Source organism: Ovis canadensis, chromosome 14 (assembly GCF_042477335.2).
Source record: "Ovis canadensis isolate MfBH-ARS-UI-01 breed Bighorn chromosome 14, ARS-UI_OviCan_v2, whole genome shotgun sequence".
Classification (NCBI taxonomy): Eukaryota; Metazoa; Chordata; class Mammalia; order Artiodactyla; family Bovidae; genus Ovis; species Ovis canadensis.
Genome location: NC_091258.1, coordinates 26,613,020 through 26,639,130, shown reverse-complemented (window position 1 = coordinate 26,639,130; position 26,111 = coordinate 26,613,020). Strand labels below are relative to the sequence as shown.

The window sequence follows — 26,111 nt, the reverse complement described above, 5'->3', positions numbered from 1 at the left end:
TAAACCAAATTACTGTCATTCAGCTGAAAGAAACACTACTAACTGGAAGAAAAACATTTAAATAAGTGAGCGAGAGTAAAGATGAAGCATGTCATCACCAGCCCCTGCTGGAGACCAAGCCTGAGGGGCAAATGGAGCTTTAGGACCCAGCCCAGCCTCCCCCACCCCGGCTCGGACCTGGTCCAGGCTGGCTCAGGGCCTCACACAGGTGCTAGCTGGAAACACGGAGTTCCAAGACTGCTGCCCAGATGGGGGATCTCAACACCATCCCGAGGGGTGGCCAGAGAGCTGGCCACAGGCTAACCCGCCGGAGGTCCTGGACGAGACCCTCGTGATGCTGCTGAGCCCAGGAGGCTCCGCTCCTTGGCACTCGCACCGGAGCCTCTCCCAGGGCATGAGCAGGCATGGCGCATGCTGCCTCTGATGGCCCCAGACCACCCGCCTGGCTGCCCACAAACCTGAGGCTCCGTACGAGGACGAGGATGGCGTCCTCCTGGAGAAGCTCTTGACGGCCAGGCTCTGGCCTCGCTGTTTTCGCCGCCAGGCTGTCCGACACTTGGAGTCGATACTCTGTTTGATTCGATACCAGTCGGATTCTGTGATTCCAAACTTATAGAAGAGGTGACCTGCAGAACACACCCGACGGGAGGAAAGTGAGGCGCGGCCTCCCGCCCAGCTGTGGTCAAGGCGCAGTGGGAACAGAAAGCCTTAAGGGCAAGAGCCACCTCGGTCGTGCCTGTCATGGGTGACGACAGCTTTCCATTCATTTAACTTTAACTTTTTTGCCCTGATCCCCTCACACCAGAGGGAGACAAGCTACAAGCTGGAGGTGAGGGTTCCCACAAGCATCCTGGATGCCCACGCTCCGACTGTCCACCCAGATTTCATACACGGCTTTCTGGGTCCCAAGCCTGAGACGAAGTCAAGGGTCCTGAGAGCTTTACCGAAACTGCAGCTTGTCACCCCTATTGCGCTGCCCAGCCGCCTCCTTCCCTGCTCTCACGTCTCGGCTCCAACGTGATCTAAACGATCCTCCCCTCAATCAGCCCACTTGACCCCAGAACCCTCCCAACTGCCACCCCCTAGATATTGATGATATTCACTTCGTTTCCTCCACAAACACAGGGGATCTTTGTTCTGCTCACCCATGCCTGCCGAGAACCCAGAACGTCCAAGCAAGGACACACACATCAATGTTTGTTGACCAAACGCTGATTACAATTCATCTGAAGACATTCTTCTACGGCTATTTGAGTCTGAGGCTTATGGGAGTTCCCCTGCCTCCCCGTCTGCCTCCTCAGTCAGAACAGAACTCCCTAAAGATAGAGACCAGCCCCCTCCCTGGAGCCCTCACACACCCAGCCTAGTGGGCATCACGTCCACTGACCGCTGGCCAGGTAGGCAGGGATATCAGGCTGCAGCCCACCAGCACCCTCGCTGGTGGCCCCTACATTACGGCAAGTTCTCAGTGTGCAACACGGGAATCTGAGACCCCCTTCCCACAGGAGATCCTGCCCTGCCAGCCTGCCCACCTCTCCGTGGACCACCTCATCTCTTCCTTGTGCTCAACTGACAGAAAGTAACTGTCAGGAACGTGCGAACCACAAGAAATGCTTTTCACCAGGGTGACCTCCTGTCTAGCTGGTCATGAAGCTCCATTGAATAAAGAGAAAATGAGTGGATGAAATCCAAAAATTTAATAAGAAGATTAAGCTGAAAAACTTCCTGTTTTGACTACTAAGAGCACCAAGTCTGGAGTATCTGCTGAGAGAGAGACTGATGCCTGAAATCTGAGATCTGCTCTATGGGAATCACACAACCTAGAAAGAATCAAAACAAAGGAAGTGTCTGTTTTCTTAAGTAAACTATATTTTCTTTTGTCAAAACACCTCTTGACTTTGTGAACACAAACTAAGACATTTTTAACTCTAAACAGAATGACAACCAAAATGTCTGCAATCTTGATAAAGAGTAACGGGGTTAAGGAGGGCTGGGTTTAGGGGGTCGGGGAGAAGCTGAACCACAGCGGTCTCAGCCCCACACTGTCACCCTGCAGGGAAGGAGACACACGAGGGCCGCAGCACCTCCGTGCTGGTTTCCAGGTCATCTCTAACCAGAGTCGTCCCTCACTGTTTACAAAGGGATGACTCTAAGTGCAGGGCAAGCTCACCAAGTCCCAGCCAGTTATTCACCTGAGCAACAAGAGAACCCAAGTACCGGCCGCAGTTATAATAGAACTCAAACAGTGACCGAGTCCAACTACTGGAACTACAATCGTATAGTCACTGGGGACTGACCACTAAATACAGTCATACAGTCACAAAAAGAGCCAGCTACTGACTACAGCCGCGGAGGAGCCCAAACACAGGCAAAGAACTGAGGACCGCACACATGTCCACCACCTCGTCAGGGGCCTGCTCCAACACCGACGGGCCCCTGCAGACCACCCTCTGGCCCCTCATGCCTTCCACACAAGGAAAACACCTTCCAAACGCCTCGAGGATTAACAAGATTATGCAAACTTTCACACCTTGTTACTAACAGAAAAGAATATGCACAAGACACAGGAGGGTATACAAATATAAGAAACAGACGAAAACGTTAATACTTAAATTCGACTTTGTTAAAACCAACCTGCCAGTTCAAAACCTGGCTTACGTCCTTTAAAGAAAAAATACACATTCTCATAGCTCTGCATTAACCATTTTAAAATGCTGCTAAGACATCTTATTACATAGTTCCTTCCAACAGTGACTCAAGACTCCAGCTCTATGGCAGATGCCCCCATGACGGCTGCCAAGAAAAACTGATGAAGGAACCAGCAGCACTGATGCCCCCTCACCCAGAGGCTTGGCTCTGCCCTGGGAACCGAACAGGGCCGGGGCCGGGGGCGGGGGGGAGGTGCTGCACACCGATGGCTGGCGCCACGGCAGGGCTTCCTCTCACTTTGCCAAAGGCGTCCCTCATCTTTTCTGACAGCTCTGAGCAACCTCAGCTGAGTGAAAGGAGGAGGGAAGCTACCATAATGAGTGATAAAAAGATTACTTTGAATTAACTGCTTTTCACACTTGCTGAAGCATTTTATCTCAAGTCATTTGATGCTCCTAAGAAAACTTCATGAAATAAGAACGCCACTATCCTCACTTCAGCTCCAAAGCTGAGTTATCAGCGAGGAGTGAGAACCAGCCTGAAAATTCAAGCCTTCAGCGCCCACCCACGTAGAGAAGAAATGGCCACAGACAGCCCAGCAGACCCTCCCCACCCCAGCACCTCAGGACTCTGTCTCAGCGCTTGGTCTCAGCTGCAGACAAGCCAGCCAGCCCCTCAGCAGCTGGTGGTGGGGGGGGGGGGGTGGACTGCAGCAGGCCAGCCCCACCCCGCCACGGGCGCCCTGCACCTTGGGGTGTGAGGAGAGCCTGCTCCAGGGTGCCCTGAGAGCCAGGGCTCCACCTGCCTCTGCTTCTCACAGGCTCCCTCCCCCCACCAGCCCACACTGACCATGACTTCCTCCCAGCCCCCAGAGAGGCATGCTGGGCTGGGCCTGGAGGAGCCTGATCTCCCACGGTTCCAAAGAACCCAGGCCCTGAGCACTGTACTGAAACGTGCCCCAAAGTTCGTGTCCACGCCCAGGACCCAGAACATGGTGATGCTCCCTGGACACAAGGTCGCTGCAGACATGAGGAATTAACCACGGAAGCGGTCACACTGGAGTTCGGTGGGCTCTGAGTGCAGCAGGACAGGGCCGCCAGGAGGAAAGGAGAGGGACACACACAGGATCACACGGCCGCGTGATGACAGACACTGACTCGTGCTGCTACAAACCACGATGGCCACGGGTCACAGGCTGTGAGCCTCCACCACAGACAAGACAGACCCACCCCCAGCCCTCCCAGGGAGGCTGGCTCTGCTAGAACCATGATCTCAACCTCATGGCCCCAGACACGGCCAGCCTGTCACACACCAGAGAGGCCAGTGTCAGCGGGGCTCTGGGTCCCTGTGGACCATCAGCAATACCATCTCTGCCCCAGGCTGCCTCGGGAAAACCTGACGACAGTCCTCATGGACACGTGACTCCCATCTGTGCTGCTAAATCACATCTCCTGGTGCTGGGGTCTCTCCATGTTGGCCCCCTCACAGCCGTCTTCAAAGACCTGTTAGCTCAGGGCCCCGGGGGGCATGCCAGCCTCATCTCTAGTCTCATGAGATCAGCCAGAAGGCTCCCGCAGCCTGAGCAGATGCCTATGTGACTCACCAGTAAAGCCCTGAGAACTAGGCCACAGCGCTATCGGTTCAGTGGGGAAAAGGCAACTGCTCTGTCTTTAGATCCTAAGCCTCACGACAACGTGGCCAATTTCTGTACTTTTGCAATAAAGAGCTCCTTTTTGCACAGAGCACGTGAACTGTATGGCTGGTCATCCCAGCTTCTGGGAGCCCGTTAACCCTGGGAAGCCTGAAGAAGCTGGCATCTCGCACGCTTCTCGCTCAGTAACCTTGCTCCCTAGCTCAAAGAAGCACTTGTGTTTCAAATGCTGATTTCTCCCCGCCCCTGGAAGAAACCAAGCAAGGAAAATACTTCTGATAATCAGAAAAAAGAAAAAATGTAAAACCCAGTCTTGTCCACAGTGAGGCGGGTGTGGCTGGTGGTGGGGACAGTGGGTTCCTGACCCAGGAGGTGGCTGGCATGGCCGAAGTCAGAAGTCTGAGAAAGAAACTGCAGGAACTTCCCCGGTGGGCCAGTGGTTAAGACTCCACACTTCCACTGCAAGGGGCATGGGTTCGATCCCTGATCAAGGAACTAAAACCCCACATGCCAAGTGTGGCCATAGAATTAAAAAAAGAAAGCTAAGTGTAAGCTAAGCTAAGTGTGCATGTGTGGGGCACCCGCTCCTGACCAGCTCTGACCCGGAGCTCTCTGCACAGCTCCCCGCCCGCCCGTGGGCCCACCCTTCTCCCAGGCACAGGACACCCCGCTCCTGACCAGCTCTGACCCGGAGCTCTCCGCACAGCTCCCCGCCCGCCCCGTGGGCCCGCCCTTCTCCCAGGCACAGGGCACCCTGCTCCTGACCAGCTCTGACCCCTGGAGCTCTCCGCACAGCTCCCCGCCCGCCCCGTAGGCCCGCCCTTCTCCCAGGCACAGGGCACCCCGCTCCTGACCAGCTCTGACCCGGAGCTCTCCGCACAGCTCCCCGCCCGCCCCGTGGGTCCACCCTTCTCCCAGGCACAGGGCACCCCGCTCCTGACCAGCTCTGACCCGGAGCCGCCCCACCCCACCTTTAGGGGTCCCCCAGTGCCCGCCCCCAACAGAGCCCTCCCCCGACGGGACTAGGGGTGGCACTTACACCGGATGCCGTAGATGGTCAGGGGGTCGAGCTGCTTCTTGCCATGCTTGCCCTGGCCCGAGAGGTTGGAGACGGCCTGCACCTCGCGGTGGAAGAGGTAGTCCAGCAGCGTGAGTGCCATCTTCTCGGCCGTGCGGCAGTTGGTGCTGATGTGCAGCATGTCGGAGGGGATGATGGCGCAGCGCACCCGCATCTCAGGGTTATTCTCGTCCCCCAGCCATGTGCCGTTGGGGTAGTCCTCTGGGAGACAGAGGGGGCCGGGTGAGCCCCGCAGCCCACGCCCCCAGCTACCTCGAGGGCAGCCTGGGGGTCGAGCATCCGGAGCTCAGTTCACTGGGGAGGACCTGCCCTCTCGACCTCAGTGAGGCAGCCTGGGATGCTCCCAGGACGGGCAGGAAACCAAAGGAGGAAAGGGGGTGGTGGGGCATCAGGGCGGATGGCACCCCCTCCGCCCGGCAGGAGCCCACCTGTCTGCAAGCCCAGCAGCACCCCACCAGCTCCGTCAGTGATGAGGGACGACGCTACACCCTGACAGGGGCCGGTGTCCCCAACACGCCTCCCCCTGTCTGTCACAGCCTCCTGGGAGCTGCAGGATTGACTAAGTGTGGGAAAGGGCTTAACGCTGTCAAACAAACATCAACTTTAAAAAGCCTCATCTTCTGGCCGAAGGAAACTCCACTTGGGAACGCAAATCAAGAGAACGCTCGATGCTGCTCGCATGGTGGCCACTTTCCAAGCACTCCTTCTGATCCTCATGTGGAAGCAAGTTGAGGCGCAAGGCGGCCCCTGAAAGCACCCGCACTTGGGGGCAGAGTGAAAGGAGGGGGAGTTAAACCTCACAGGGGACCCGGCTTCCTGCAAAGGGTCGCCAGGCCAGGGGCCTTTAAGTCATGTTCTAGCCAGGGTTGTCACTGTTTTAAGATTTCTCATGAGATTTATTTTGAAATGTCCTGATATTTACATTCTGGCCTCTATGCACAAAAAAAGGCCCCACAAAGGGCAGCCAGCTCGCCTGGCTTTGCCACAGGCCTGGAACAGAGCACAGGCCAAGAGGCCGGCTGTCTGGGACTCGCACGCTCTGCTCTGCGAGGGCGGCCTCTCCAGGCCAGGCTCCTGAATCACGCAATTTCCTCCAACACCAGGCAAGGCTCAGCAGCCCCATCATGACGACCATGTCACCCCTGGGCCAGCCGGCCACTAGAGGGGTGAGGGAGGCTGGCTCTTGACTATGGCTAAGGACAGAAAACAAATCACATGTCTGACTTTTGGAACTCAGAGTAAGAGATGAGTAAGAAGAACCACTTCTCAGGAACAGGCTGGTTTGGAGGCAAAGATGGGGAGCCAAGAGCAGCTTTCTGCCATCAGCCACCTGCGGCATTTACCTGACCACAGAAGAAGCAAGTGGACACATGATCCAAATGTGATGCGAAGGGACTTCTAGAGGCACTGGCTCAGGCACTGCTGGAATGCCCAAAAGGCACCAGCTCCTAGCGAGTTTATTAACTTATCTACAGAGAGTGGCAACTCTATGCCCAGCACTGGGTCTAATGCTCAAGATTTAAACCCTCAGTGAACCTAGAATGACAGGCTTAACAACACCAGAGCAGGACTGTCCTCCACCCACAGCCATCCAGCCACAAAGCAAGTAGGGGCAGGACGGGGGAAGGAAGCGGGGAGAGAACTGGAGGGGTCACTGCAAGAGGGCGCCCTGCAGGCCGGTGCAAGGACATCGGGCTGCAGGCTTCAACCCCAACCTCCACACCGCCAAAGACCCTGCAGTTTTTCTCAGGAACAAGTATTATGAACTCTGTGTAGCCAGCTCCTATGTTTAGACAGTATTTTTAAAGCAAAGTAGACACTGGACAAGATGTCAGTGTCATTTTCCAAACGGAGTCAACATCATGTCAAAGTGATGCTGCGCCTGTGCACAGAGGAGGCAGGACAGCAGGGGAGTTGGAAGGGGGCGCTGGCAGGGGGGTTCTGACTCAGCTTCTCCGTCACAGACTCCAAATGACATCAGCTTCCCTGGGGGCTGCCTGCACACACACCCCTACTTGGCTCCCCAGAGCCTGTGTGCGCGCCGTGTACGTCCCTGCTGGACCCGCAGACCAGAGGCTGGGGAAGGGAGAGGACCAGTCCTGAAAGCCCCCAGCGAGAGGTCCGCTGGTGCCCTGGGCCGGTGCTAGGAGCGCCCACCTGTCCAAGCCCCGGACCTGGCCCTGCTGCCTCAGTGGGGATGCAGCAGAGGAAGGGCCATCCTCCTTCCAGACGCCACCCACCAGGAGCCACCAGGCTCCAGTGATGACGGAGAAAACAGGCCAGGGCCACACCACACCGTCCCCCACACACACAGACACAGGACACAGAGGGCAAGAGGCAGACACTGTCCAGCTGACCTGAGAGGGAGAAACGAGGACGTGACCTCATCTATTAAACTGAATTCTCAGGAAGGCAAAACACCACGTCCAGTGAATGAACAAATTTACAAACCAAAACTAATCCTGGTTTTCTATGTAAACAATAATCACCCATCATACTGCCTGATGGAAACTACCCAGGCTTCACAGATGAGCTCTGGGAACCCTGTGGCCGACGCGAGCACGGGAGGACATGGCGAGGAAGTGACCGAACGGCCACCGTGAGCGCAGGCGTGAGGCCGCATGCTCGGACCCACGAGGGCTGTTTCCTCATCCAGCTCCCTGCTGACACGTGGCCCCAGCCCCGGAGGTGGCACATGGGCCGCAGGGCAGTTACCAGCACACTCTGGAGGATGAAAGACGTCACTCCAAGCTCCTCCACGAGTAGAGTGCACAGCACCCTCCACGTTCCCTGGCCCAGATGCTCTGTGCTCACCCGGGGTCACCCGTCACAACTGTCGACCCAGCCCTGTCTCACCTCTGGCCCGACACGAGGCCAGACCCTAGCCTGACAGTGGCAGTGAACCGTGCCTTTTAAATGTAAAACAAGATGGAGCACCTGCCCACATAAATATGTGAGAAATCTGCCTTTTGACAATTCAAAAAGAATATATTTATTTTGCTAAAATAGCTTGGTCCAGTTTTGGCAGCTGAAACAATAGATTCTAGTAGCTCTATTTAAAAACTACCAGTTGGATTTTAAGAAAAATAAACTTGCTTTCTACTCCAATCATTTAAATCTTTAATTAAATTAACTGACACATCTGAAAAACCTATTTGAAGAAAACCCTTCAGCAGTAATTTGAACTTTCTAACCACTCAAATAGTTGAGAATACAAATATGTGTTTCGAGGCTCTATTTTAGTTCCAGGAAAATGAAATGAGGAGAAAGTGATGAAATAAAGAGGATGACTGCATTCTCAAGGGCATCAAGTGGAAGCAGAGAAAGCAGCCAGCTGTGTCCCCACGTCCCCACCCACTGACGTGCACACATACATGTGTATATTCACGCATACACGTGTGTACATCATGTGAATACAAAGGCCCACCTCCTGAGGCGGTGGCGCACACCCCGACACGTCTGCCAACACCAGGGAGACGTGACTCCAAGCCGCCCGGCTGTCCCTGGACCGAGGCGTGCACACCCCTGCATCCCTCTTCTTCAAGTGTACAGCTGATCACGTGGGGTGGACAGGATGGTCTCTAACCTGTGCCTCCTGCAAGCCAGGACTTCACATGCATTATTGCAACTCAGGGACTCCAAGAAAATGCCCCACAAGGCGCCACCCCGCCTCGAAAGCAAAGGGCCACCCCCGAATCTGTGGACCGTGACCTGCATGCCCTTCCCATGTCTCATGCAGGCTGGGAGGCCACCAGCCACTCCAGATGCCATCTCCCAGCCAAACCCAGCCTGTCGCCCGAACTCTCTCCAAAGACGCCAGGGGTTCACCCATGGGGTTGCAGAAGCCTCTAAGTCCTGTGCAGGCGGCTGTGATGAGACAGCAAGATCCCCCAGACACCCTGGGTTCCAGTCCCCCTCAACCCTCACTGATGACTGGCTCAAACTTCTACAGCCACAAGAGGGGACCAGGGACACATTTCAGTCTCCAGTTAAACGATGGTGAACTAGCTGAGAGGGGGCAACCTTCCCCATTCGCCACAGGCTTCGGGGTGCATGGGTGCCCATGTGGGACCTGGGGAAGGTCACAGCAGGTCAGGTCCTCAAGGCAGGCCTCTCGCCTCTCCAGGCCAGCCTCAGAGGACGCCCTGTGTCATGAGTGGGTGCTGGGCTGCACTTCCACCAGGCTTTCAGACAGGCTGCCCCAGCTGCTTGTGAATTTCTCTGTGTGTTACATGTAGGCTGTGGGGGCACTGAGGGGCCTGGGAAGGGGCTCAGAGAGGTTTCCAGAACCTGCTTCATGGGCTGCTTCCCAGCACAACCACACACTACCCTTCGTATCCTATGCCGACCCAAGTCCTTCTGAGTGAAGGTATTACACCTTTCTTCAAGGGTCCCGAACCACCTGCTCCTCCCAGGCTTCATTTCCTTGCCACACCCCTGCCCCAGCATACCCCAGGAAGGTGCATAAAATCATTTCACTGACTTGGGGCTTTGCGACATGCACAGGCTGATTTCTGACAATAATTCAGTTTTCATCAAGCTACTTCCCTACTGAAAGCAAGTTCCAAATATCTTATATGCAGGATTAGTCCAGCTCTGTAAGAATTATCAAATGCATAAACAACAAGAATTAAAACTCATCATTACGAACCTAATGAAATCCCTTCATTAAAGAAGAGATCCCATTTTCAGTCCATGCTGGCTAGTCTGTTTCCCTACCTCAGCTCACCTGCTTCGTCTGTGAACTAAGAGACCTAAACCTGTACACGCACTGTCAGTACTTAACCAAAGACAGGAGGGAACACCTCTCTGCCAGGGGGGTGGTGGAGGGCAGGAGCTAAGGAGTAAGCCTACCGCTCACCACCCCTTTCCCATCTAGCACTTCCCTCTGATTCAAATGGAGCCGGAGCTGCGGCAGCCAGAAGTGCCAAATTAAGACACAGTAGACCCCTGACTTCGTGACATTGTACAGGAGACAGGGATCAAGACCATCCCCATGGAAAAGAAATGCAAAAAAGCAAAATGGCTGTCTGGGGAGGCCTTACAAATAGCTATGAAAAGAAGAGAGGTGAAAAGCAAAGGAGAAAAAGAAAGATATAAGCGACTGAATAAAGAGTTCCAAAGAATAGCAAGAAGAGATCAAGAAAGCCTTCTTCAGTGATCAATGCAAAGAAATCGAGGAAAACAACAGAATGGGAAAGATTAGAGATCTCTTCAAGAAAATTAGAGATACCAAGGGAACATTTCATGCAAAGATGGGCTCGATAAAGGACAGAAATGGTATGGACCTAACAGAAGCAGAAGATATTAAGAAGAGGTGGCAAGAATACACAGAAGAACTGTACAAAAAAGATCTTCACGACCTAGATAATCACGATGGTGTGATCACTAATCTAGAGCCAGACATCTTGGAAAGTGAAGTCAGGCGGGCCTTGGAAAGCATCACTACGAACAAAGGCAGTGGAGGTGATGGAATTCCAGTTGAGCTGTTTCAAACCCTGAAAGATGATGCTGTGAAAGTGCTGCACTCAATATGCCAGCAAATGTGGAAAACTCAGCAGTGGCCACAGGACTGGAAAAGTTCAGTTTTCATTCCAATTCCAAAGAAAGGCAATGCCAAAGAATGCTCAAACTACCACACAATTGCACTCATCTCACATGCTAGTAAAGTAATGCTCAAAATTCTCCAAGCCAGGCTTCAGCAATACGTGAACTGTGAACTTCCTGATGTTCAAGCTGGTTTTAGAAAAGGCACAGGAACCAGAGATCAAATTGTCAACATCCGCTGGATCATGGAAAAGGCAAGAGAGTTCCAGAAAAACATCTACTTCTGCTTTATTGACTATGCCAAAGCCTTTGACTGTGTGGATCACAATAAACTGTGGAAAATTCTGAAAGAGATGGGAATACCAGACCACCTAACCTACCTCTTGAGAAATCTGTATGCAGGTCAGGAAGCAACAGTTAGAACTGGACATGCAACAATAGATGGTTCCAAATAGGAAAAGGAGTACGTCAAGGCTCTATATTGTCACCCTGCTTATTTAACTTCTATGCAGAGTACATCATGAGAAACGCTGGACTGGAAGAAACACAAGCTGGAATCAAGATTGCCGGGAGAAATATCAATAACCTCAGACATGAAGATGACACCACCCTTATGGCAGAAAGTGAAGAGGAGCTAAAAAATCTCTTGATGAAAGTGAAAGAGGAGAGCAAAAAAGTTGGCTTAAAGCTCAATATTCAGAAAATGAAGATCATGGCATCCGGTCCCATCACTTCATGGGAAATAGATGGGAAACAGTGGAAACAGTGTCAGACTTTATTTTGGGGGGCTCCAAAATCACTGCAGATGGTGACTGCAGCCATGAAATTAAAAGACGCTTACTCCTTGGAAGAAAAGTTATGACCAACCTAGATAGCATATTCAAAAGCAGAGACATTACTTTGCCGACTAAGGTCTGTCTAGTTAAGGCTATGGTTTTTCCTGTGGTCATGTACAGATGTGAGAGTTGGACTGTGAAGAAGGCTGAGCGCCGAAGAATTGATGCGTTTGAACTGTGGTGTTGGAGAAGACTCTTGAGAGTCCCTTGGACTGCAAAGAGATCAACCCTGGGATTTCTTTGGAAGGAATGATGCTGAAGCTGAAACTCCAGTACTTTGGCCACCTCATGAGAAGAGCTGACTCACTGGAAAAGACTGTGATGCTGGGAGGGATTGGGGGCAGGAGGAGAAGGGGACGACTGAGGATGAGATGGCTGGATGGCATCACAGACTCGATGAATGTGAGTCTCAGTGAACTCCGGGAAATGGTGATGAACAGGGAGGCGTGCTGTGATTCATGGGGTCGCAAAGAGTCGGACACGACTGAGCGACTGAACTGAACTGAACTGAACTGAGACCCCTGACACCTCCAGATCTATCAGGGAACAGCACGGCATGCCAATCCACACAGACCACGTGGGATTTCTAAGAAATAACCATTATGAAAATCCGTGGCTGTCTGCAGTGAGGCACAGAAGTACTCTGGTAAGAAATCAGAGCATATGTCCAGTGCAGCCCTGGGCTCTTATCAGAAGGAAGAGGACTCTGGCCCCTCAGCGCCTACGAGCTAATGCCACTTCTCCGATAGGCACTCTCCAGGCCTGGCGGGTCAGTCCAGGGAGGGTGTGGCAGGGAAACAGCTAATCCCCTGCTCAGGGCATCTGAATCGCTCAGGATGTTGACCAGACAGCCCGTGGCAGCTCCACAGGACTCGTCCTCGCGTTAGCTCCTCTCTTTGTGTCCTCGTGCACGGCGGCCACTTAGGCGCACGCGCCATCTCTGCTCCGTCTTCACAAACCCCAGGCCAACCGAGGACACTCAACCTGACACTCAGGACACTGCAACTGCGGGGGGACCTTCCAGAGGACAGTGGTAACCTCCTACTCAGACCCCCAGAAAACCTGTACTTTTTCCCTATAGATAGTAATACTAAGAAGCTCAAACTGTGATTCTTTTATGTACATTCACATCTGACTCACATTAATCATACCACATTAAGAAACAAAAGAAAATATCTTCTGTTTTTATGATAATCCCAGACTCCCCCAAATGACCCCATGTCATGTTTGGAGCCGATGCCATTTAAACCAAACAAATCAGGTCTAAAGTAAGTAGCCAGATCTAGGGAGGTTAATTTACCCAAAACCCACATGGATGAAGAATAAGAACTTTCTCTGCAGCTGTTGCAAGTGTAATTTTCATTCGCCGTCCACCAGGATGAAGTCAGGAGCACCTCTCTTCCTCACATTCAGTAAGTCATAGAGTAGCACCCCTGACCCAGCAATTCCACTCCCAGGTATCAGCCCCAGAAAAATGAAAACACACGCAAAAACCTGCACACAGATGTGCAAAGCAGCACTGCTCACGACACTCAGAAAGTGGGCACAGCCCCGGTGCCCACTGACGGGTGATGGACAAACAGCACGTGCCTCCGTGATGGGCCGTCATGCGGCCAAAAAGAAGAATGGAGCACCGGTGCGCGCCACAGGAGGGTGCCAGTGCTTCCCTCAGGCGAAGCCTGCACGACCAGCAACCCGAGACAAGAGGCTGGTCAGAGGCGGCGGGACGGAGGACGGGGCACGGGGTCCTGCCATGCGGTCTCTCTGGGGAAAACACCCCGGACTTAGACCGTGGTGCTGTGCACTCTGTGAACGGACTAAAGCCTGCCAGCACGTCTGCTTTAAGATGGTCAGTTTCATGGAATGGAAACCTTCTGCCCGTGCCCACTCTGACATCTCAATCCTGCAACTTCTGTTAGAGTTAAAAAGAACTTTGTTTTCAACATTTTAATGTGGTAACAAGTCTTTCAAATGGGACAATCTTTGTCTGTAGAAAAATCTACACTTTTAGGAAAAAATCAACAATTTGGACAGAGGAGCAGAAACACCCCACTAGCCCTCTCTAGTTAACAAACTACAACTTAAGAACTTGGTGACACGATGCTACATCTGCCGAGTAATCACATCTCTTTCCAGGCGCTGTCATAAGGCCTGTTTGGGAAACATTAACTCAACCTTCGAGAGCAGGATAGAGCTGCCAGGCGGCAGGAACTCTCTGGAGCACAACCAGGCCACCTCCCAGACCCAGGGCCAAGTGACAGTGGACCCCAGACCCCACAGGAGAGAGGACGGTCCCCCTACATCACATTGGGCAGGGGCGGCACAGCTCCCAGCATGGCCTCGACCTGGACACACAGTCCCTCTGAATGGAAGCCTGACCCTTGTCAGAGACACAGGACAGAGCTGTGGTAAGACAGGTGAGCCGACCACCAGCTATCAAGTCACAACTGCCCATCACCAGAACCAGATTCAGCTAGTGAAACTGATTGAAAACGATTATGTAAATCAGTATTAACATGGAGAGATTTCTACCATGCAGTGAGGAGAAGCAAGTTATAGGATGGTAAATACAGCATGTGATTTGTAGAGCTCTCTGGGCCAGAAATGTTTCCAGTTATTCTCACTTCCTTCGTCATTTTTATATTTTATCATCTTTCAAAAGCAATAAATATCTATTACTTTTCTAAACAACGGGGGGGAAAAAGCCTGAGCCCTGTGGGCATTTCACTCTCCACGTGGTCAGAAATTCACACATCACTGCCAGTCATCCCTCTCCGTGGTCGCCAGTGAGCAGTCCACGTGTCATGGGCCCTGCGGCTCCAGCCCATGCTGTTCAAGGGCCACTGCACACCCGTTACCTCACGTGTGGAGAGGACGCACCTTCCGAGTTCAGGGTGATGAGGGTGACGTTGTTGCCGATGTTCTGGCTTCCTGACTGCCCGCAGTTGGAGACGGAGTCGCTGGCCTCAGACCCGCTCTCCCCGTCCTCATTGTGGCTGTCCTCCTGACCCGGCACCTTCACCACGATGGTGTTCTGCCGACGCCCGGGCACCGCGCTGCGCGGAAACAGAGACACCAGCAGCGTGGTGAGAGCACGCACGGCAGCACGCGGAGACAGTTCTGCACGCACGCTCCCCCTCGCATCCCAGAGAGGCGTATCCCGGCACGCGCGCCGCGCCACCAGCCTTCCCGCAGCTCTTCCTGCTCACGGTAACAGCAGGAAGCAGTCTGCGGCTCCAAGAAACTGCACGAAACTTGAAACGTTTAAAGAAGTGAAATCGCAACAGGCTGTGACTTGAGGCCGGGCCTCCCATCACGGAGCGGGCCCTGCACAGCACTGCTGTCGGGGTCATAGAGACTTCTGGGAAAGCGTCTGCAGACTCAGATGACAGCCCCGAACTGCTCCGTCCCGGGACATTCTGAACAAGACGGCCCGGGAGGACGCAGCTCTTGCTCCCAACTGTCCCCCGCTGACAGAAGCCGCTCGAGCGGGCTAACAAAGCCAGTCAAGAGCCTCCTGGGGGACCCTCTCACCACCACAAGGGACCCTGATGTGGAGCAGTGAGACACCACCAGGAAACCAGACCACCACAGCTCCAAAACATGCTCAAAATAAAAAAAAAATTTATCTGGAGACATGTGACCCTTCGACTTCCTTCAAGAGACGGCTGCACCCAGGGAGGGGAAGCAGTGAGAGGTCCCTGCTCGAGGGGGCTCCATCCCGGGGGTGGGGGTCGGGGCTCCATCCCGGGGCTGGACCTCACTAAATGCTCTGGACCTGCCATGACCGCCACCCTCGCCAGGCCCGTCTCATGGGCTGTCTGCTCTGTGGCCTTGGCCCCGTGTCTGCACCCACCTCCCTTGGCCGGGCTCCTGGGGGCCTGGGCCACAAGGAAGCAGCAGGACTGCTGCAGGAGGGCCTGCGAGACTCGCTGGGAAGCAGCATGGCGGGGCCAATGCCACGGGGAGGGGGGGCCCCGTACATGAGGGGCAAAGATGCCCGCCACACACCCTCGCCTCAGCTTCAGGTTACAGCCAAAGCGTCTCCAGAGAAAGGAGTGGAGAAGGCACCACCTCTACATGCCTCCACCACTTTGCCAATGAGACGGGGTGTCCGCCGACCCGACATGCTCGGACAGACAGACAGACAGATGGGAGTGAGGTGAGAGGACAGGGCGCGCGGACCACAGTGAGCACACAGGGCCCGAAGACATGGGCGACCTGGACGCCGCCCCGTCCCCGGGGCCCGGCAGTGGTGGTGAGAGGTGGGGGTCGTGCTACTGACTTGCTAACGACATTTTCCAGGGGCTCCGGTGCCCTGCCGCTCAGGGGGTCTTCCATCTTGGCTACAACGGCGTTCTGCCGATCACTGTTGAGAATTACTGTAGTCTGGGGGACGACGCTAGGGAACAAAAGAATCACAGAGAAAAGAAGACCTTAACACGACAGCGTTCATGGAGAGCAGAGTCATCAACAGTCAGCGCCCCTGCCCTGCTCCAAGCAGGGGAGGCCCAGCAGGGCTCCCGACGTACATGAGCAACACCGGCAGAGGGCCAGCTGGGGCGGTGGGGGCTTCTTAACAGAGTCTAAGCCTGCTCCTAGTTGGTACCAGCAGGAGAAGTGGCTTAGGAACGTTCACATCTTTACGGAGAAGAGACAGGTGTCACAGCTGTCACTCTACAGTCAGGGAATTCCCTTCTGAAATCTAGGCTTTCAGTCCCTTGCCAGGTGAGAGTGCTGTGCGCAAAGGGACAAACCTTTGTAGCAGGGGCCACGGGTGACTGCACAGCACTGACCACAGGGTTCTGCCAGGCCAGTGCAGGACCCACAGCCCAAGGCTGGAGACTGTGCTTTGAAGAAAATCGTGCTCAAAGAACTGTGCCCTGACAGGGGCTGTTCCTCAGGGGAAATGTGTGTTTAAACACGTGGGAGACACAGTCGTCGAGACTTCTTGCTCCTGAGACCTCCAATCCTCGGTGCTTCTGGCCACGCCTTGTGCAGAAAGAACAGGTGGTCAGGATGCACAGCTATGTCACCCGGGAAGAAAGACATCCCTAGACCTCACCCCAAAAGATCAGCGCTGGGAAGACCCTGTTTTTACAGGCGGAGCACTCACATACCCCAAAGCATCCATGAGAACCCCACCCCACAGTCCCAGACACATACTGTCAACACTCCCAAAATCAGAGGTACAGATGGTGCCATTTCCTGCCACTTGACGCAATGAATCACAGGACCATGGGGTGTTTTCCTAAAATAAACCACAGTCACTGTGCTCCATTCACAGCCGTTACCATCTTCTCAGTTATTCTACTCAGTTGTCAGTGACACCCAGGTAATCCCCCAGGCCCTGACAACCCACCCACAGGTCAGCATCATAGGTGGCCAGGTACCGAGGTGACATGTACGGGCTCCTATGTGACGGCCTCAGCAACGCATGTGTCCTAACAGGAGATGGGATTTTCCCAAGTGTGTTCCCGGAAGGCTGCTATCACCCAGGTCCCCACACAGAGACACCCATCTCCTCACCCCAGTGGCGTGTGAGCCCTTTCACGGGCTGAGAGGTGAGCCACAAACAACAGGTTAAAACGGGCTCACACCAATGTCTGGTAGAATCGTTTACTAAACGGGCCTCTGCTTCCCACAAGACCTCAAGGTAGAGGGAACACTAGTCTGAGGCAACCGCTTCAAGCTGGAGCAGAGGCAGCCCAGGGGCACCTGGCTCCGTAGGTGTGCAGGGCCCTCAGTGACTCAACCCCCTGAGGCCCTCCTTCCAGAAGGTACGGCGTCCTAAAGATGACCCCTAGGACAGCACCTCTGGCCAACGTGGTTGCTCCCTCTCACAAAGCCTCCCCTCAACCACACCAAGAAGCCCTGTCCACCCAGACGTGAGATAGGAAGCGCCCTGCGGGGGACACTCCTCACCACCTGCCTTCCACGAAGTGCACATGAAACCACGACTGCGGGTTTCAGTGCCCAGACAGTTGAACGTAATCTGTGGTGACGGACTGCTGAGGCTGCCGGCACGCACGGGAGGCAGTGAGGAGCCCTTCACCCCCCACACCCTGATCTACACAAACAAAGCTCCTTAGGACTCAGAACTGTCAAATCTGAGGACAGAAACCGAAGCGGTGCTGAGCCCTGCTTCATTGTAAGTGACGGATTACTCACACTAGCCAGAGATTCAGGAATTAACTCACACTAAAGCCCCATCCATCTCGGGGGGGGTGGGGGGGGGGCAGTGGGGGGTACATTCACAATACTGCATTGTTAAGAATTAGTTGTAAACTAGTAGTAACTTGCATGGTTTTCCTCAACTGGGTACTAATAACTATAAAGAGTTCTCAATCCAGAAGAGATTAAAAAAAAAAACCCTCAGGACTTATGGTTACAAGAAATACATTTCTCAGCTTCAAGTTCTATCTGTATTTCCATTACTAAGGCGTGTAACAACCTGGTTCACGGGATAAAATTTTGTGAAGAAAATGAAATGGGAATGAAAGTCCAAAAAAGCAAAAGGGACAATGTAAAATTTGACTGTCTAAAGGTTATTCATGGGATTTTTTTTTTTAAGGATGACTGTACTTAGATTATAATGGAAACATTTAAGAAAGCAATGAATCAGTCTGTTTTTAAATATCAACATTAACATGCCAGACAATATACCCTTTCCACTAACGGAGTTATGTCAACCTCAAGTTGTACAAAATAATACTTTGGTTTTCAGAAACTATGCAACATCCACATGACACCAAGGAAGCAGTAGTTATCCTGAGGAGTGAGTGTCACAGCACGTGAATGTCCTGCCAAGGAGTCACAGCCCCAGAGACCAAGTCAGACACAACCTGGGGGGCTACTGGGAAGGGGGCTGCAGAGGTGATTAAAAGGCCCAGCTTGTTGGCATTAGATTAACCAAGGAACAGATCATCGTGGGTGGGCCTGCCCTGATCAGGAGAGACCTATAAAAGGAAGTTCAGGCTTTCCCTGGTCTTGGAGATGCCAAACAGCTCCTGCTCGCAGAGTCCCTGCTGGAGATGAACCCCTTCCCCGTCCTCCTGCCCCAGACTGCACACACACGTGCCTGGCCACCCCCATGGCTGTGTCAGCCAATGCCGTGTAGGGCATAAGCCTGGGCCCGAGTGTGTGCCTAGGGCATGCACGCTTGTTTAACCTTTCGCAGACTTGGTTATTACACATAAGTTGCCATGGACACTTGTGTGGAGGTTCTGCGTGAACACGAGTTTCCACTTCCCTGGCCTAAGCACCCGAGGATGTGCTTGCTGGGCTACTTGGTGAGGACAGGTTAGCTTGGTGGAACACCCCCCCCGCCGCCGCCCTGCAGCAGAGTGGTGGCCACGTCCACATGCCCACAGCGGCAGTGGGAGGCCCAGGGGCGCTGTACTCACTGGCGTCGGGAGGGCCCCTGGGGAGCTCTGCGGTCTCCTCGCCACGTTTCCCTGCTGGCAGACACTGCGCAGCGGCTCTCCATGTGCTTACTCACCATCCACACCTCCTCTTTAGTGAGATGCCGGTTTCTGCTTTTTGCCCGACTGTCAAACTGGATTGGCTGGCTTTTCACTGTGGAGTTTCAAGAGGTCTTTACCCTGGACATTCCACTAATCTTTTATAAGATGTGTGGTTTAAAAATACCTTCTCCTAATTGGTAGCCTGTCTTTTCAGCTCCCAACAGGTCCTTCATGGAACATAAACTTTTAATCTTGATCAAATCTAATTTATCTTCTTTTTTTCATGGATGGTTCTTTTGGTGAAGTCTCAAGAGTTCTCTGCCCAGGCCCAGGTCTCAAAGGTTTCCTCCTGTGTCTTTATCCCAAAGTTTTGGAGCTTTACATTTTACCTTGAAAGCTATAACCCACTCTGAATTAATTTTTGTTCACGGTGAGGTTTCCACCAAGGTACATTTCTTTCATCTTTCCTGTGGACGCCAACTGCTCCAATACCATTTATTCAAAAAGCTGTCCTTCCTCCATCAAACTGCTTGTGCAGCTTTGTCAAAATCTAGCTGGTATATTTGTGTTGGTCTAACTCTGGGCTCTCAAGTCAGTTTCATTGATCAATTTATCTGTCCCTGGGTTATTCTGGTTTTAAATCTTTATGTGTTCAATTCATTCCCTCACAGTCTTAAACCATTACTACATGTTTACCTAGAACTGTATGTCTGCTTTAAAGTTCCTGTTAAATGAAAACTTAACCAAAAGGGAAATGGCTAGACCCAAAGACCACCCTGATTGTTTTAATTCTAAGATTAGGCTAATTTGCAAGCTGGACATTCTCGCCCAGTTTTAAGATTACACTAGTTACTAGTTGAGTACTCTTGCCTAAGTATACTCTCATTCATCCCACAGCATGTGACCGAAGGCCGCCACCCTGCCGGAGAGTGACTGTGAGTGCAGGACCCCCGCTGCTCTTCAGGGCAGTCACACGAGGGCTGCACCTCATGGGCAGGAGAGGCCCAGAACCCCGCCCGAAAGGAGGCCTCACCCTCACCCTCGACGAGCAGCAGACACTGCAGTACCTTCCATGCACACACAGGCCGACATCCAGTCCAAGGTCACATGATTACTTAGTGGTAAAGTCAGGTTCGAGTCCAAGTCCTTGAGCAGCAGAGCCAACCTTCCTGACCAAAGTCTGTGGAGTGGGAACTGTACCCCACAACTCCCTGAACCTCAGATTCTCGTTTTTTAACAGCTTCTCTGGGTGATTCTGATGGGTGTGCAGGTTTCAAACAACCCCAAGCACAACAGCCCTGGTCCTGCTGCGGCCGCCGGGGCCTCCCCACAGCCTCCGTGCTGTGCGTCTGCTCTGTTCAGTGACTATCCCAGCCGCCCAGAGGGACGCCCAGGACACCGGCAGTCCTGTGTGGTCGAGGGGCACCCTCAGATCCCAGTGGTGTTCCCAGGCTCACGCGGCTGGTCTGCACAGTGGAAAGAACAGAGCAGGCGTCCAGAGATGCAGGGCTTGCAGCACAGGCCAGGACACTGTCCTCACTCAGGGCAGCCTGCGCCCTGAGCTGGCACCTCAGCAAGTGTGAGGCTGGCTGACGCGGGACACTCACCGAACGACGAGCATTAATACTAGTGACTTCTCGCCTCCTGGGTTACTCCTCATAGCAACCCTCCCTTATGATTTTTATTCCCCTTTTACTGTTGAAGAAATTGATGTTTAGAAAGGGTAGAACCTGCCCGAGGTCTCACCATTCACAGGCAATGGAGCCCGGATTCAAAACCGAGAATCTCTCCTGTCCTTTGCCACTTGCTGGTGGAGAAGAGAAATAATCGTTTCAATGACTGCTACCACTCACCTTGCAGTATTGGGGATTTTAATCACTTTGCTTTGATGGATTTGAAACCAAATGTCTTCAGCTTTCAGAGGTGTACTGGCAAGCATTTTCCAATTACACTTACAAAGTGGCCCCCAACTTTCCCTCAGTGTCAGGAAACTGCTCTGTGAGCAGGTCAGAAGGTCCTGAGCTGCTGTCCTAAAACAACTCATCAGTCCCACCAAGTGACCACCGTTTGAATGGACACTGTGGCCACCATCAGGGGACAAGCAGCCATGGGCATGGCTGGGGTTGGGAGGCAGGGGTTAAACCCACCAGCGTTCCTTAGGGGTCCCTGGGAAGATCAGGTCTATGTGAGCAGCACAGTTGCCCCTTATTTCCAGTCTCCAGGGAGCGAGGAGAAAGTAGGCAGGCCCTGACAACGCGTTCTCCAAGCAAACACTCAGGAGAGGAGTCCAGCTGCTACCCACAGCAGATGCTCTAGGGTGGGGCTGAGTCCCAGGACAGGCGGCTATCCTCAAGTGTCCACAGCTGCGCCTCCACACAGGCCGAGGGCACTGCTGTTTGGGCAGAAGCTTCATACCTCCCACAGATAAGCTAGGTAACTTCAGTGTCCAAAGGCCAAGTCCTCCAGAGAGTCCTCACCACACAGGCCTGGGGAGCCCAGGCTGCAGTGTCTGCCTCAAACCCCACCCCCTACCTTCAGGACCGAAACCACACTCGGCACCAAGGTTCGCAGGGACCTGCTGCCCTCGGCCTGGGGTGAAAGCAACACTCACGCACTCAGCTGCGGGAATTGTTCTGGCTTATACCCGAGTCACTGTGACTAGCCTGTGTGTGGCCCACTGCCTGCTTTAATTGGAGAAGGAAATGGCAGCCCACTCCAGTACTCTTACCTAGAGAATTCCGTGGACAGAAGAGCCTGGTGGGCTGCTGTCCACGGGGTCACACAGTCGGACACGACTGAAGCAACTTAGCATGCGTGCATGCCTTGGAGAAGGCAATGGCAACCCACTCCAGTATTCTTGCCTGGAGAATCCCAAGGACAGAGGAGCCTGGTGGGCTGCAGTCTATGGGGTCATACAGAGTCGGACAGGACTGAAGCGACTTAGCAGCAGCAGCCTGCTTTAATCCTTCATAAAAGGGCACCCTGACTGCCAGTAGAGAACACCTATGTTGAAGACGAGAGGTCTCCTTCCATGATAAGCCCACCTTCCCTCCTCCCCCAAGTGCCAGAGTGTGTGTGCATGCTGGTCTGCTGCTCCAAAACCTTGAAGGAGCGAATCCCTGACTTGTCTGATGCTCTCTGCTCTGATAAGATTTAAAACTGCGCTTTTCTTCTTCAGAGCAGTTCCTCAGAGTAATCTGAGAGGCTGTCTTCTGGGCTACAGTCCTCAGTTTGGTTCAGATAAGATTTCTTTTCTTCCTATTATAGATTGTCGATTGATTATCGTGATCAGCACCCGGGTGAGGCGGTCAAGTCAGGCATTATTTCTGCTCACACGGTGATGCCCAACTTTGTCAACTGTGATGGGGGGAGTTACAGCAGAATCTTGAAAAATATCCGGAACAGTGCTTGCCTCCCTCCCATCTACATTATACTCTGCTGACACTGATCCTTCTGCAATTCAAAATAATCACTCATCCAGTTCAATCCCTGATTGGGAACTAAGATCCTGCAACCCACGCAGTGTGGCAAAAAGAAAAACAAAACACTTCTATTTTTAGTTTTGAGTATGCAAAGAAACCTCTGATTCATTACAATTGTTTCAAAATTAGAGGAATACATTAAAGCTTTATAAGAAATGCTTAAGCTTTTAAAAATAAAAACCTGGTATGTGTCCATTACATCTCAATAAACATAAATAAACCATTTATACATTAAGAAATAAAGAATAAAAGTTGGTTGCTTTTAAAGGAAACACAAGCATTTTTCTAGTTAATCAGTATGTTCAGTTCAAGAGAACAGACTAGCACTAACCAGCTGGCTTTGGGTCATTCTCGAGGAGTCTGGCTCCACAGGACATCGCTGGGCACCAGGGATGCTCCCTGGGTTCTGTACTGCACAGGGGCACTCATGCTGGCCCCTCAGTGGGCACCCACCAGGACAGCACCCGAAGTGGGCCTGCACCCCAGGCTCAGCTCAGTCCTAACTACTGCACATCCTTCAAGTGGCTGTGTCTGGCATTAAGTCAAAGTCACTGAGTTGTGCCCGACTCTTTGCAACTCTCACGGACTATACAGTCCACCAGGCTCCTCTGTCCATGAGTTTCTCCAGGCAAGAATACTGGAGTGGGCAGCCATTCCCTTCTCCAGGGGATCTTCCTGACCCAGGGATCAAATATGGGTCTTCTGCATTGCTGGCAGATTCTTTACCATCTGAGCAACAGAGGAAGCCCAAAGTCTGGCTTCAAACAAGTGCAGAAAGGTTGTTTTACACTAGTCCACATAAACATCCTTGAACACACCCTTGACCCCTCCAGGTCTCACAGCATAACGGAGGCCAATCTTGAAATGCTCATGGCAGCACGTGAAGGACGGATAAGTTGTCACATACTGAGTCACGCAGCTCAGCAAAGGAAGCCTCAGGTCCAGCACTTCCAAAGCCAGCACAACACGGCCTCAGTGTTAAAGCCTCACACTGCTATGCCTAGAATCACGATGAGTAAAATCCCAATGTGTGGTACACTCGCAAGAAAGGAAAACAGGCACCCACCTAAGAATTCAAGTCCACTTTCCTTCTCCCTCACAGAACAGCACTGCTGGATGACACACCATCCAGGCAACCTCACAGGCGGGTTTCTTATATTAAGCTTGAGCATCAAAGAAAAAGGTTTTCTTTCTTTGTCTTTTTTTCTTGAATTTATTTAAAGAATCTCATTCAGGTATAGAATCTGAAAAATCTGAATCTAAAAATGCCAACTGAGTTGGCAGCAGTCCACTGGTTTCTATGCTCCGGGGACCCAAAAGAATAAAAAAATACTTCTCAGAGCTGATACCAGTCTAGTCTGGGCCCACTTACATTAGAAGTAGCCCACAGGTGAGTGGGCCTGGGGCTGTTCTGGGCCCACGTGCCTCTCGAAGAGGACGGGCCGGTGCAACTGCAGTGGACGCCTCCTCACCCACCACCCAGAGCCTGCCCCCAACTCCTCAGGGTGTCCTCACTTGTCCTGGAAGATGGTGACCTGCGCAGCCACACTCTCCACCATGCCAAGGGGCCTAAGGAAACTTCAGATATGTTTTAAAATACACGATCTGGATATAAAATAATCCAGGATTTACATACTTCTTTTATTTTAAATATCTGAGGCCCAGAGTACTTGGAGAAGTACTTCATTACTCAGAACATTAAACAATTTTTAATTGGTTTTGGAGACTTCCTTCTCTGCGCTCCACTACCCACACTTAAGACTACATTTCTCATTTACTCATGTGTTTATAAATTAGTCACTCTCTAATTTAAATTTATTCTTTTTCATTGATGTACTAGGATTAAACTCTTGTCTTTTACTTCTCTCCAAATTTTCTTGTTAACAGCTTTCAACTACTGGCAGTTTTTTTTTTTTCTTTTTTTCTTTCCTTTTTAGAACTTACATGGAGGGAAGTGCCAGATTTAATGTATTCTTTAAAAAATCATTCATATGCAACCTATTTTAAACTATACCTAAGAAAACAGAGAAATGACCTTTCCTTCTGTCAATCTCACATTAATAGGTATAAGTAATGGTTGTATTAATGATATTAATAGACCTGCCAATAAGTATATTCAATAATATGCTAATGTGACAATATGATTCTTTAAAACAAGAAAAGCTGAGTTGTGTGAACTAGATTACACACCTGAGTCCGCATGAGGAAACTACTCTTTTGTTACTGTGAATGCACACAGAGAGCAGCTCACAGGCCTCTGCACAATCAAAGCTCCTCCCCGCAGAGCAAAGCACGGGAGGCTCTGACCAGGAAGGCTGCTCGCGGGTCTCCTGGAACGCTGGGGAGAGAAGCCTGGAAATGCCTCCCCGAGTCTGGCGGGCGTGGCCACGGCGGTCCCTCACTGGCCTGTGGGAGGGGCCAGGGCGGGCAGTCCTCCTTTCCAGGCTGGGCAGTGTGGACGCCGAGCACAACTCAGCACAACTGTACAACACGCCCCGCCACCCCTGTGTCGCCCATGGCAAGTGGAGGGGGGTGCCCTGTCCTCCTCCCAGGACCTGAGACCAGGGCAGCCCAAACCAGTGGCCTCGGGATCCACACACAGCCGCAGTGGTACCTACAACCCCGCAGACTCGTCCCCGTCCCGTCCCATGGGACCACACAGACCAGAGACGGGGAGCCTGAACATCGTGCCCCTGTCCCCAGGGACAACCTTTCCCCACACGGTGACAAAGCGACAAGCCACCAGGCTGTCCTCACTCAGGGCAGGAAACTTGCCTTCACTCTTGCCTCAGCTCTCAGAGCAGCTATCCTTGAAGGGGGGCCTGAGGGGCAGAGACCGAGGGGCTGACAGCCTGTGAAGACGAGAAGCCTAACACCACCTCTCTCCCCACACCCACTGCCAACATCCCAGACATTCAGATCGAGAATCCGGCTTATAACTCGCTGAGCCCAGACTCACCATGTTTCACATTCACACACAAAATATTTCTGTATAATTTTAACATAATGTGAATTTTCCAGAAATTTTACTATCATTTGAGTCTAGAAAGAACTGTACGTTGTTTTACTTGTCACTTTAACAGGAACCACCCTTTCTGTAATATTCCACCACCAACTGGCATCCCAGTTCCAGGGCGACAGCCTCCCGGCCGTCAGCTGACGTGGGCCTATCCACGGCCTCCCGACATAGCCCCCAGCCTTCTATGCATTATGACATGTGGTACATTATTATACGTTATACGCTCCCATCCTTTAGTTTTTTAAATTACGAGTTCTATTTTCTAGACATTACATCTTAGGGTAAGGGGTCATTACAAAAAATTTTCCTTTAAAACGGCACTGGTCCTGGCAAGTCTGAGTCTCTCTGCAGAGAAAACACGCTCCATCAAGTGTCCATGGGGA

General features: G+C 52.4%; 1 protein-coding gene across 4 annotated transcripts in view; it reads right to left on the bottom strand.

Annotated features, from left to right (window-relative positions):
* BANP (BTG3 associated nuclear protein) overlaps positions 1-26,111 on the bottom strand; it is a 73,137-nt gene that overhangs the window by 19,406 nt on the left and 27,620 nt on the right. For 2 of the 4 annotated variants that reach the window (XM_069549698.1, XM_069549699.1), the window contains exons 5-8: positions 16,047-16,163; positions 14,642-14,817; positions 5,340-5,579; positions 459-626 (exon numbers count right to left, since the gene is read on the bottom strand). In XM_069549698.1, the coding sequence (XP_069405799.1) occupies positions 459-626; positions 5,340-5,579; positions 14,642-14,817; positions 16,047-16,163 (701 nt within the window). The remainder of the gene's footprint in view (positions 1-458; positions 627-5,339; positions 5,580-14,641; positions 14,818-16,046; positions 16,164-26,111) is intronic. The other 2 variants (XM_069549700.1, XM_069549701.1) reach the window with 1 other exon arrangement.